The 13439-nt window shown below is 37.5% G+C and overlaps 2 protein-coding genes across 2 annotated transcripts in view; both read right to left on the minus strand.

The window, feature by feature from the left end:
- LOC119589580 overlaps window positions 1-943 on the minus strand; it is a 7486-nt gene extending 6543 nt beyond the window's left edge. The window contains exon 1 of the mRNA XM_037938178.1: window positions 879-943. Within this exon, the coding sequence (XP_037794106.1) occupies window positions 879-943 (65 nt within the window). The remainder of the gene's footprint in view (window positions 1-878) is intronic.
- Window positions 944-1067: 124 nt separating this feature from the next.
- On the minus strand, window positions 1068-1439 carry LOC119589581. The gene has a single exon (XM_037938179.1). The coding sequence runs from the start codon at window positions 1437-1439 to the stop codon at window positions 1068-1070; it is 372 nt and encodes a 123-aa protein (XP_037794107.1).
- Window positions 1440-13439: the final 12000 nt, after the last annotated feature.

The following is a 13439-nucleotide window of genomic DNA, read 5'->3' on the forward strand; positions in this document are numbered from 1 at the left end:
AAATAAAAAAAAATTTAATTTTCCATTCATTTAATTATAAGTAAACTTGTTTCTGTTCTCGTTCTTGTCTTAGCAATTAAAAACAAAATTAAAAAATAAATAAATAAAATATAAAACAAAATAAAAAAAACTCAAAAAGTAATAAAACCAATAAAAATCATTTGTTAGAATTAAGCCTAGTTATATTTATTTATTGTTACCACAACTCACCACATCTTTCTCCTTATTAATCTAGTTTAAGACATAAATACAAAAATCAATAAAAACATAAAACGTAAAAATAGAAAAAAAAGTACATAAACCAAAATAAATAAATATATATAACGATATATATATATTTATTTATTACAAAAAAAAGAGGCATTTACTTCGATAACACAATAACGTAACCATAGCCACTTCTTCTCACCAATAGCAAATAAATAAAATCAACCACTCACCTCCCCCCCCTCGAAACTCCAGACATGAAAGGGAGAAATATGAATGCAATGTATCTACCATGCAAGGGGTTCTCGCCCCCTACTTTTCCAATCTCTAACTTCCTTAAATTTTACCACTTTACCTTCTCTCCCCCCCCTTCGATTTCTTCACCTCTTTACTTCATTATTTATGCATTATGCATTATTATCTGGATCAACCATATAAGGATACAAAAACAGAGAAATAGATTGCGAGGTCTTTTCTTTATTATACTGAAACAAAAGCGTACTGTAATCATTGTATGTGTGTGTGTGTGTGTGTGTGTGTGTGTGCGTGTGCGTGTGCGTGTGCGTGTGCGTGTGCGTGTGCGTGTGCGTGTGCGTGTGCGTGTGCGTGTGCGTGTGCGTGTGCGTGTTCGTGTGCGTGTGCGTGTTGCAGTCATCTGCATATGTCTGTACTTATATGCATGGGCATCGGTCGTGGACACTAAATGTTGTAGGGGTTGGGCATTACCACTGCACATAATGAGAGCACTAAACACCCCGTCAAGGATATAAATATATTGCAGACTTTTTCAAAAATATTATGTTTATAAAATACCTGGCATTTTGTACCTTCTAGCTGCGTCCTCTCCGAAGCAAATCTCATCAGGAGATCGCACCTCCTTCGCGATCGGCGCCCAGCTTGCCCGCTGCATGAAGGCGTCGCCGCACAGTCCACACACTGCAGGGCAGCTTCAGCTCCTTGGTCAGCTTCACGGCCGGGGTCAGTGGCCTTTCGAGAGCACGCTCCACAATGGCCCTGTTCTGCTTATGGCTGGTGACTTGGGGCCGTCCGCAGCGGTGCTTCGTCTTGAGCGATCCCTCTTGCCTCCAGCGCTTTATCCACTTGTGAACGGTGGTTCGGTGCACGCCGAGCTGTCGCGAAATCTCGACTTTGGACTTGCCTGCCTCCCAAAGCCCAATGATCCGGCCGCGGTCACTGACCACGCTGAGCGCACTGGCGCGGCTGTCAGTCATCTCGAAGATTTTGTAAAATGAAAATGTCAAAATAATGTAATGGGACGGTACAGATTTCTGTGTTTATATATCCAAAACACACACACACACCACACACACACACACACACACACACAACCCCACACACACACACACACACACACACACACACACACACACACACACACACACACACACACATGCCTGAAGAAGCCATGGGAGGGAGGGAAAGAGGGAGAGGAAAGGAGGAAGAAAGAGAGAGAGAGAGGAAGGGGGAGGCTGAGATAGGAAGGGGAGAGGAGGGAGGAAGAGAGAGAGGGAGGTGAAGAGCAAGGAAGGGATGAGAGACAGAGAGAAGGGGGTATGGTGAGAAAGAATGAGAGGCAGAAGAAAGGAAGCTGGGAGGAAGGTAGGGAGCGGGGGACAGGGAAAGGATGGGAGAGAGAAGGTAGGGAGGTAGAAAGAGGAATGGAGGGACATAGAGAAAGGGAGTGTAAGATGTTCTAATTTGTTACTATAAAACACCAGTACTAGACTAATAGAATTAACGACAAAGTTGTCCGAGCAGCTTAATCATTACTGATTAGGAGTACGACACTGATAAACATGTGAATAGAACTATGAGTAGCGTTAAGCGGTGGTGTGTCGGAAAACCTGCCCAGGGGCCTCGGCTGAATGGCAGAGGATCGCTATCTGCCTGGGTTCTCTGAGTCAGGACACAGGTCAACGCGGGCAAGAGCCACTTGGGTCATCTCGCCTGACGCCAGTTTGGAGCCATACTTAAAAATCAATGTATATGCTGAGTGCTCACTAAGTGGAAAGAGAGGAAGGAAGAGCGGGAGAATGGGAGAGGGAAAGATAAGAATGGAGGAAGATAGAAGGGGGAAGGGAGAGAGAAGAGAGAGGAAAGGAAGGAGAGGACGTAAGAGAGGGAGAGAGAGAGAGAGACAGGAAAGGAGGGAGTGAGCAGCAGCGTACCTCTATCAAGAAATCATACAATCGGCTAAGATAATATACCCATAACATGTAAGCAACTTCCATGAGAACCAGAAGAAAGTTATTAATAAACGAGTAGGGACACTAGCCTAAGCTCTAGCCCTACACTTACGAACACAAATACTTGGTAAGGACTCACACCGACTTGAACTAGAGGTGCCGATCAGAACGAATGACTTCTAATAATTTCCTTCTTTGAATAGTGCTGCACCAGCGCGTTACAAATCGCTACAGCTTTTGTTGATTTAGCATTTGCACAGCGCTTAAACCAAGCATTCTTTCTTTTTCTAAAGTAATGCTGTAGTATATTACCAAAATTTTGGCTCTGTCCTTTGCCAAACGTTTTATTAATAATTACTTTGGAAAATTTGAATTGCTTTATTTCTGATTTATAAAAGATGTCATGTGACCTACTTTTATCGTGGACATTTAGAAGTGCACTCCTCTAACAAGTGCAACAAGCATTGACGTCATTCATCCGACTTTTTGCATCAAATTTCGTGTTTTTGAAACAGTGAGTGACACCAGCATACATTTTTTGGTAACGATTATTGGTAAATAGTTGCACTTACCCATAATGCTAGTTTAAAAGGCGTTACAATGAACCACATCTTCAGAATTAGCTTTGAGCTTGTAACCGTTCCGTACGATACATTTCACGAAGTACGCTGCTCTAACAAAAAAGATGATAATTTCCATCTCCTGTAGACGTGACTGAGTTTACCAAAGCATGATCTTTGGCCAAGGATCCGGCATTTGAAACCGATACACACTGCACCAACGTAAACAGTTCACTTGATCTGCAGTTTGAGTGAATCGCTGAAGAAAGAAAGAAAGAAAAAAAAAAAAAAAAAAAAAAGCACAGAGAATCGAACGGAAACATTTTGAATTCTGCAATTTTTTGGTGAATTTCTAATAAAGAACACACACAATCAATGATGTTTTTGTAACGGAATAAAAGTAACATTCTAAGAAAATGCCCGGTAGCATAGGAGTACGTGGAAAAAAAAATTACTAGGTCTCCCACCTTGAATATCTGACGAAATGTAGCACTGATACCTACAAAACAGCAAAAAATAAAGAAATCTGAAAAAAATGAGCAGAGCACTCTACAGGGTTTTAAGCTTCACTAAATATTCCTAAGAAGACTGGATATTTCCCTTTCTGACACATTTTAGTAACATTCCACATATATGAAAAAGCTTTACTGACTGGTCTAACACATTTGGTAATATTAGTTATGTAAGCAAAATCGAAAAGAATAACAAATATCACTCATATAGATCCATACTCGTCCCGCCTGCGGCCCGGCAGGCGCCAATCCACCATGAAGCTTGTGGGGCAAAGCCCTCGGGAACCCCACAGGCGGATGGGCGGTCCCACAGTGACCACCCGAGACTTAACCTCTGGCGTGCTTTCCGGGTAGGTGCTTGGAACATCCAGTCCTTGCGGCAGGATGAGCGGTTACCTCTGCTATCGCGGGAATTGAGGCGAGGTGAGAAGACCTGGTAGCAGCACGATCAGTGTGGGTGGGTACACCTATTACTGGTCGGGCCGCAGCGATGGTCACCACCTCCAGGGTGTAGCCATAGCCATCTCCAGCCGACTTCAGCCCTCGGTAGTTGAGGTGACACCGCTTGATGAGCGTACTATGGCAATGAGACTGAAGCATACTTTTGGCTTCATGTCTCTTATTGCTGTATACGCCCCTACCGATGTATGTAAAATTGATGTGAAAGGGGCGCTCTACGCCAAATTCGCATCTGTGGCAGACAATTGCCCCCGGCGAGATATTCGCATTGTTCTGGGCGACTTCAATGCGGTATCCGGCTGTGACCGAGCTGGCTATGAGATGTCTGTCGGCCCCAATGGCTCGAGAGCTGATCCCAGCAGCGAGAATAGCCTCCTTCTTCGGGACTTTGCTAGGTCCCAGAAAATGAGGATCTCTGGCTCCTGGTACCAGCGCTCCAACCCGCATCACTGGACATGGTACAGCGATACGGGTTCAGTGGCCAAGGAGATCGACCACATTCTTGTTAGCACGTGATGGAGGATCCTCCAGAACTGCAGGGTTTACCGGAGTGCCGAGTTCTGTGGCACTGACCATAGGCTGGTTGTGGCCACCCTGCTGCTCCACTTCAAAACTCCCCGTCCCTCCAGTGGCCACCCTAAGGTGTTTTACCTGGACAGACTAAGGGAGGAGGAGTGTGCCCGTGGGTTCACCATGGCAGTCTCTGACCGATTCACAGAACTCGACAACCTGATGGACCCAGTTCCTCTGGAGACAGAGGCCACTGAAGCATGTCGCAAGGCTCGTCTGAATGGTAATCAAGTCTTGCATCGCTCCATGGTGCAAAGGGCTCGGACATTGCTGAGAAGGGACAAGGAACAGTTCATCAGGAATCTTGCTGAGGCGGTTGAAGGCCATTTCTTGGTAAATGACCTTCGCCCTGTCTACCAAGCCCTGAGAAAGCTGAACCCTAAGCCCTCCTCACAGATGACTGCAATCCGATCAGCAGATGGACGGATCATCTCAGATCATGTTGGGGTGCGTGCACGTTGGGCTGAGTATTTTGAGCAGTTGTATCTGGTGGACCCTCCAACAGTTAGCTTGGAAGCAAGCGATGTCAAAGTGCCTGTGCCGGACCCACCCATCAGCGAGGAACCTCCTACCCTAACAGAGGTTGGGATAGTGATTTCCAAGCTGAAGAGTGGGAAAGCAGCAGGCATATATGATATCCCTGCTGAACTGCTAAAGGTGAACCTATGGCTCGAGATCTGCATACAGCTCTAACTGCCATCTAGCAGTCTGGTACCATTCCCCTGACCTGCTGAGGGGCATGGTCATCCCTCTCTGGAAGGGGAAAAGGGATCGTTGGGATTGTAGTAACTACCGTGGTATTACACTGCTTAGCATACCAGGCAAGGTTCTCGCCCACATTCTTCTGAAACGGATCCACAACCACCTACTGAGGCATCAGAGACTGGAGCAGTCTGGACTTACTTCTGGCAAGTCCACGATAGACCGTATACTAGCGTTTCGAGTAATTGTGGAACGCCGTCGTGAGTTTGGCCATGGGTTGCTTGCAACCTACATTGACCTCAAAAAGACGTTTGACTCGGTGCATCGGGAATCACTATGGGAGATCCTGAGACTCAGGGGAATTCCGACACAGATTATTGAGCTAATAGCAAGCCTTTATACTGGTACTGAAAGTGCTGTAAAGTGTGGTGGGGGTCTGTCAAACTTCTTCCCTGTTAATGTAGGGGTGAGGCAAGGCTGTGTCCTTGCACCAACACTTTTCAACACCTATATGGACTGCATAATGGGCAGAGCTACTAGCCAAAGTCAGTGTGGAGCAACACTAGGCAATATCAAGGTCTCAGACCTTGACTTTGCCAACGATGTTGCTATCCTATGTGAGTCCTTGGAGTCACTGGTGGCGGCTCTTGATGCATTTAGCAATGAGGCGAAGCCTCTAGGCCTAGAGATCTCCTGGACCAAGACCAAGATTCAGGACTTTGGGGGGCCAGTTAGGGGAACCTGTTCAGTTGATCCATGCTTGCAGCGAGGACGTTGAAGTTACAGAGAGTTTTACATACCTTGGTAGCATAGTCCATATCTCTGGGCTGTCAGACCAAGAAGTCAATAGATGGACTGGTCTGGCAACAGGAGCCATGAACTCGATCAACAAGAGCTTTTGGAGATGTCGGTACCTATGCAGATGGACCAAGCTGCGTGTCTTCAAGGCCTTGATACTGACAGTTTTGCGGTATGGAAGCGAAACCTGGACGCTATCCAGTGTCTTGGAGTCTCGTCTTGATGCCTTTTGTAACATGGGGTACAGTTGGCAGGACCATGTGTCCAACCGGCGGTTACACTGTGAGACTGGCATGGGACCTGTTACTTGCATAATCCGAGATCGCCAACTCAGGGTATATGGGCACCTAGCTCATCTCCCTGTGGGCAACCCTCCCCATCAGGTTGTCTCTCTGCGAGACAACCTTGGGTGAAGGAGGCCTGTAGGATGACCCAGGAGGTCATGGCTTGGGCAGCTCAATGAGACCTGTCGCGAGGAATAAGAGATGGGCCGTGGGTCTGGCTGGAGACTCGCCTCGAGGGATCCTCGTAGCTGGAAGCGAAGGGTGGATGCGGCCATGCGCCCCTGTCGGTGTTAGCCCCTTGATGATGATGATGATGTTCATTCCAGAGGAACATGTGTTTGGTTGGCATAATAATAGTCATAAAAATAATAATTACAATATTCATAATCATGACCATGATAATAATGATAATAACAATATTCATAATTGTGACCATGATAATAATAACTATAACAATCATAATAATATCAATAATCATCATCATCATCATAATAATAATAATAAAAAAAAAATAATAATGACAACAACAATAATCATAGCAATAACAACAATAATTATAATAATAATAACAACAACAACAATAATAATATTAACAATAATTATATTGTTAATAATAAAGTAATAATGATAATAATGATACAGTTATCAACATATTCTATCTAGTCATTGCCATTCAGTTCTCCCCCTGGGTTTATACCTTCCTTTCCCTTCCTCTACTCTGTCTTGTTGCCTCCCTATCCCTCCCCCTTACCATCTTTATTATATTTTCAGCACAATAAACTCTGCATCATCTATGGACATGCAGAAGCATAGTCCAAACTATGACTGGTGGTAGATTTGCAAATGAAGAGGAAACTATCTCAATCCTGGTAAATACATTGTAGGTTGCTTCTAGCTAACAGGCAACTCTTCATGAGAAGAGGAGCAAACTAGGTGGAAGAAGTATTTACTCTCTCCAATTACTCTGTAACTGGGACAGTGCTGATAGAATTCCTTGTGAGGTAGACTGATAGGGACTATCTCTGAATTTTGTAATGCCAAAACCCAAATTATCCTACCAAACTCTTCCCCTATCTTATGTACAGAAACCTGTCAGCCTGAAGCAACCTAGGGCACATAAAACAGGGCTGAAGTAGGTTTGAAAACAGTATGTTTTACAGTAAAAAAAATTTGATCATCATCCTTGCCATTTAATTTCTTCTTTAATTGCAGAAAAGCCTTTTTTAATCATCATTATATTAAATCAATATTTTTCCCCGTTGTCAAATTTGGTTTCTGGTAAATACAAAATTAATTTTACTTTAAATTAATACAGAAACCCTAAACTAAATTTTTTTACAAAAAAAATTAGATGAGAACAAAAAAAATTATGTGTAGTTCTTCGAAAAAATTAAAAAAAAAATATGGAATTTAAAATGGGCACCCTCTAAAAACATTTGCTTTTTTTTGGCAAAAACTTTGTTCCAGTTTTTGCTACAGAAACTTCCCAAAACCCCTTTAACGATTCCCCATGTGCACCCCTCTCCCTGCAAGACAATACATTTTGCCTTTTTAAAATTTCGACAATGAAAAAGGGGGAAGAACTAAATTATGGGTTTCCCGGGAAAAGAAAAAATAAAACTGACATAGTTTTTTTAATTTTCATACCCGGCCTAACATTATTAAAATTAGCAAAATAAGTTTCCACAAAAATGAACCCCTAAAAAATTCATATTTAACGGGGTAGGGGTATACCCTTTTTTTTCATTTCAAGGAGCCTAATAAAAGTTGAGATGCGGGTTTTAAATCTCCAAAACAAAAAAAATTTTTGTCATGATTTTAATTTTTTTTTTAAAAACAACTTTTAAATTAAATTTTGTTGCACCCCAAAAACTCCCCCACGTTCCTCCGGTGGGCAAGTTTGGGTGGGTTTCTTTCAAAGGTTTTTTATATCATTTCCGGTAAATTTAAACAGGAGACAAAGAGGGCTGGCACAAACCCCTTCATTCAAATTACAAAAATATTATCAAATAAATTTTAAATATATTTTTAGATTCACCCTATTCTATCTACTAATTTTCTATCCCTGTTTGTAGGTTTAAATTTAATGTTTTCTAATTGTACAGAAATTTGATTTTTTGAAATTTGGGGGATATCAAATGTTCACAAAATTCATAAAATATTCTATTTTCACGGCTTGCATATGGCTTCCCCCCTCTCCCCCTTAGTTTAGGAGGATTTAAACGGGAGGGACTACCCTTTTCTGTTTCATACCCCCTTTCCCCTTCCAAGGGTAAAAAATTTTATGAATTGAAAAATGAAAAAACTAAAAGGATAGCACTTTTGGACAGTCTTAAAATTGTACAGTGGACAAAATGCAATTTTTTAAATTTTAAAATTTTTTTTTTGCACACCCTGACATCCCAATCCTGTTTAAATTAAAAAACAGTGGTTTAATAAACAAATTTTTCTGGAATGTAAAGGGTATTTTTGCATCTTGTAACAATGGAAAACTTTGTTTCTCACATGCCCCAAAAAAGGAAAATTTGGGGCCAACTGTTTTAATTTATGCCTTTTATAAACTATGAGAAATTCCCCAAAGAGTCAGTAAAGCCAAAAAATACACAGTTTGTTTTGTGTACCTGGAAAATTGGGGTTTTTGGGCATTGCTTTGATCTTTAAAACCCTTGTGCCACAACGAAATTTTTAAATGATTACTGGGATTTTCCAATGAAGAGAAGGACATATAAAAAGGTTTTTCCCTGCCCCCGGAAAAACCTTTTTACTTTTTTTTTAAAAAAAATTTGGGGATTTTGGCTACCCCCCTTTTTCTTTTCCTTTTCTGTCGGGAAGGTACTTTAAAAAATGGGCCCGGGCCTGAGGGGACAGGCAACCCTTTAAATTTTGGGCATTTCCTTAAAAAATTTATTTGGTAAAAAAAAATTTGGGGTTTGTACTTTGTTTTTTCCAGGGTTTTTTTTAACAAATATTTATCTCCCGGTACATTTTCTTAAAAACTAAGGGTATTCTAAAAGGGTTTTTTAAAAGTAACAGGTAAAGGACAGTATACTTCAATAAAATATTCCTGTGAAAGAAAAATGGATGAAAAAAAAACCCTTTTTTTTCAATTTCCTATCTGGGGTATTTTATATATGGAAAGGATTTCCCCCTTTTCCTAGTAAAAATTTATTTAATGAAATCAATGAGAGGAATGAAAAAATTAAAAAAATTAAACCCAAATTTAAAATTACTTACTTGGCTACACAACAAATCATTTATGCAGACCCACCGGATTTTTCCCTGAGTGTCAAAACACCAATATTTCCTTTCATCCAAAGGCTCGGGAAAAAAGTGAAAGGATTTGAATTTTTTTAAAAAAAAAAATTTTATGGTAATAATAGATCAATATTTTCATTAACAATAAATAAACAGAACACTTGATGCAATCTAGAAAAGCAGCCCCTTTTAAATCTTTGCCAAGACCCTTTTAGCTTTGATATATTACAGCGAGCTTACCATCCTTAACTTAAATGAAACCCGGGTAGAAATTTTCACTATCAAAATTTACCCGGGAAACACCCACTACCCGAAGGACGGGAAAGGTGGTTGAAAATGTAACAAAAAACATGAAAGTCAATTCTGAGAGATTCTGACGTGTTTTGTCTTTCACTTTTCCATGTTTGTGATCAAATGTAGGGTTTAAAAAATGGATTCAAATAACCAGACATTCAGGGTAATAAAACTAATAATGACCAAAACAAGGAATTAATAAAATTTTCCATAGGGGCTATTGAAGTCTGTGGGTGTGAATACTATATTTAAAACAAACACCAATAAATGGACCCAAAGTAAACGGGGGTTTTGGGGAAAAAATATAGAGCCTTTTTAATGATATAAAAAATAAAAATATCTTTAAAATTTAAAAATTTGTTCATTTTTGTTAACCCCTTTCATGTTTTATATCAATTTCCTTTTTCACAAGAAAAAGGCTATTATTTGCTTATTAGGTTAATAGCCACTACAATTATATTATTATTATATATAATATATATATATATTTATATTTTATTAATAATATATTTATATTTTAAATATATATATTATATATATATATATAAAATATACTATAATTATAAAAATTATATCGATTGCCTACCCTAGCCACTGGGGGGTGGCCAAGCCCCCCCCAAGCCCGGGGCTGGCCCCAAGCCCGGGAAAATAAAATGAGAGAATGTTTATTTTAAAAAAGGTAAACAGGGGCACTTTTCCGTGGAAAGGAAATGGGGACCCAAACCATCTTTCTCACCCCAAGAGCACCCAAAACAGGAAAAATACAATTAAGTATCATGCTTTTGACCACGGCGGCTCAGACAATTCCCCCTCCCGGAAAAAGGGAAAGAAGATTTGGAATTTTATGTTTTATTATTTAAAAATTTATATAATATTATAATATATATATTTTAATATTTATTATATATTATATATATATATAAACCCAAAAAATTTCTTTTTTAATAAATTTTTTACTTGAAAAATTTTTTACAGCTTGCCGGATATTTTATCCCCCCCATTATCTACAATGAAAATTTTTTCACTAATACAAAATTTTAATTTGGGCTGTAAGAAAACAGAAAGAAAAAAAAAGAAAAAAAAAGGAAAGAAATAAAAAGGGAAAAAAAAGAAAAAAAAGGGAAAAGAAATAAAAAAAAAAAAGAGAAACAGCCCCTTCATGCTTACCTATTTCCCCAGTGAAACTGCCTCCCTTTTAATTTTTTAAAAAAATTTAAACATTCCCCATTTCTTGGTGCATTTTGGTTTGCTTAAAGGGCCCACTTTAAATGTGTTCTAACTGCACATAATTTTAAAAGGGAAATTTCAAAAACATATGGGTTATCAGTACCTGTTATAAAAAAAAAGCAAAATCGGGGTTATTTTTGGGTCTATCTAGTTTCCCAAAAGACAGATGGCCAAAGCCTGGGAAAAAGCAAGTGTCCTCTACAAAAAACTAGATAAGGGTAATTGAACGCTGGAATTAATTAAAAAAATTGTGGAAAAAAAAAGAGACCAAAAGGGGGCCGATTATATCAATATGAAAAAATACAAAAAAATTAGCTATTATATTTTCATAAAAAATAACACAGCAATAAAAAAAAATTTTAAACTTATAATATTTAAAACTATATTTTATATTCCTATGAAAAAAAGCTATCTCATTTTATTTAACCCCGTATATTTTTTTAAAAAGAACTTTTTAGGGCAGCAAGAAATTTAATTGGGTTGGGAAAATATTTTGGTTTAATTTTCAGAAAGCGTATTGAAAAACTTTATTTTCTTTTTTTTTTCTTTATTATATAGGAGAAGTTTTTAAAAATTTTTAAAAAAATTTCAAATACCAGGAAAAAAATTGCACTTTGTTGTGACTTTATCTCTAAAAACTGTATTTTTTTGAAAGATTTTTCAAACCCTAATTATCAAACAAAATCCCAAATAAAAAAACCAAAGAAAAATCACTTTAAAAAAAAAAGTTTATTTTAAATTCCCCTTTAAACTCTTTTGAATATTTTGCTCAAAATCATTTCATTAAAGTTTTTTTGATTTTATTTCATCAATTTTTTCCCCATACAAGGTAGTTTGAAAAAAAGGTAGCTCACACAGTTTCAAGGAGAGTTTAAGCCCAGCCTCTCTGCCATTGTTTTTGCAATTTTTTTTTCTTGGTTTCATTTTTTATAAATTTTTCACATGATTACGAACCCTTTAAAAAAGAAAAATACACTGAAAAAAAAATTACCATAAAATACACATGGGGGGGGAATGGGTCAGATAAAAGGGGGCCCGAACTAATGACATCATTGCATTTTGGGCCAAAAGAAAGTGTTTGCGGGTTTGGATATAAGTAATACAAAATTTTCTATTAATTTTTTTCAATATTTTTATTAAATTTCCCCAAGTATAACAAAATTCCCCTCCTTTCTATATGATAATGAAGATTCTTTACCATTAAAAAAAGTAAACTTAAACTCTAAGGAAAGAAGGGAAATTTTTTTTTGGAGGTTTAACAGGCTAAATGGACGGGGCTTTTAAAGGGATTTTGTACCTTGCCCCTTCGTAACTATATCCCTCCTTTTTTCCCCCCCCTAGCGAGGGTGGGTGACTCATCCACTCTTTACCTATTACCTTACCTTCCCTTTTCCCCCATTTTCCTACCTACCATCTATCCAACTCCCCCTCTTTTAATTTTTTCCCCATCCCCTTTTAGTTTTGAAATTTTTTTTCACCCCCTTTTGGGGTGGGGCTGTGTCGGGCAAAATATGGTTGCCAGAGGGGTAAATCGTCCATTCATTTCCCTTCACCCATAGTCACCAAAAAAGCCAAAATTCACTAATTTGTTTCATCAATCATTAAACTATGTTTGCCTTGGGGGAAAACTTTTTTTTATAGAGTATCAATTTTCCCTTTTTCTTGGTGTTTAGATGTGGTTTGGGGTTTTTAAAGGGCCCAAAACCCTTGGGAGTTGAAGAGTTCTGCTGAACCCGAAAAAAATTTGGGTGCATTTTTGAAAATTATTTTCAGGTAAGTGAATGTGTCATCAAACATATGCAAATTCAAATGGGTTTTTATAAATTAAAATTATATATATATATTTATTCTATATAAATATTATATAAATAAAATATATATAAAATTATTATATATATATAGAATTCATTTCAACATAAAAACACCCTAAAAGGGTGGGGGTTATATATATAATAAAATATAATATATATATTAAAATTTTTATATAATATTTAAAATATATATATATGTATATATATATATATATGTGTTTTGGGTTTTGTTTGTTTTGTGTATGTATATTTTTTAATAATTTTATATATTATTAATTTTAAAATATATAATTTTTAAAATATATATAATTGATTTTATATTAATAGTGTGTGTAGGGGTATGTATATATATAAAATATAATATATTATATTATTTTATAATATAAATAAATTTTATAAAATATGTATATAATATAATTTATATAATATTTTATTTTATATTAATTTTTATATACAACATTTTATATTAATTTTTTTTTATATTTAATTTTATATATATATATATATATAATATTAAAATATAATATATATAGATTTTATATATAATAATATA

Source organism: Penaeus monodon, chromosome 26 (genome assembly GCF_015228065.2).
Source record: "Penaeus monodon isolate SGIC_2016 chromosome 26, NSTDA_Pmon_1, whole genome shotgun sequence".
NCBI classification, from domain to species: domain Eukaryota; kingdom Metazoa; phylum Arthropoda; class Malacostraca; order Decapoda; family Penaeidae; genus Penaeus; species Penaeus monodon.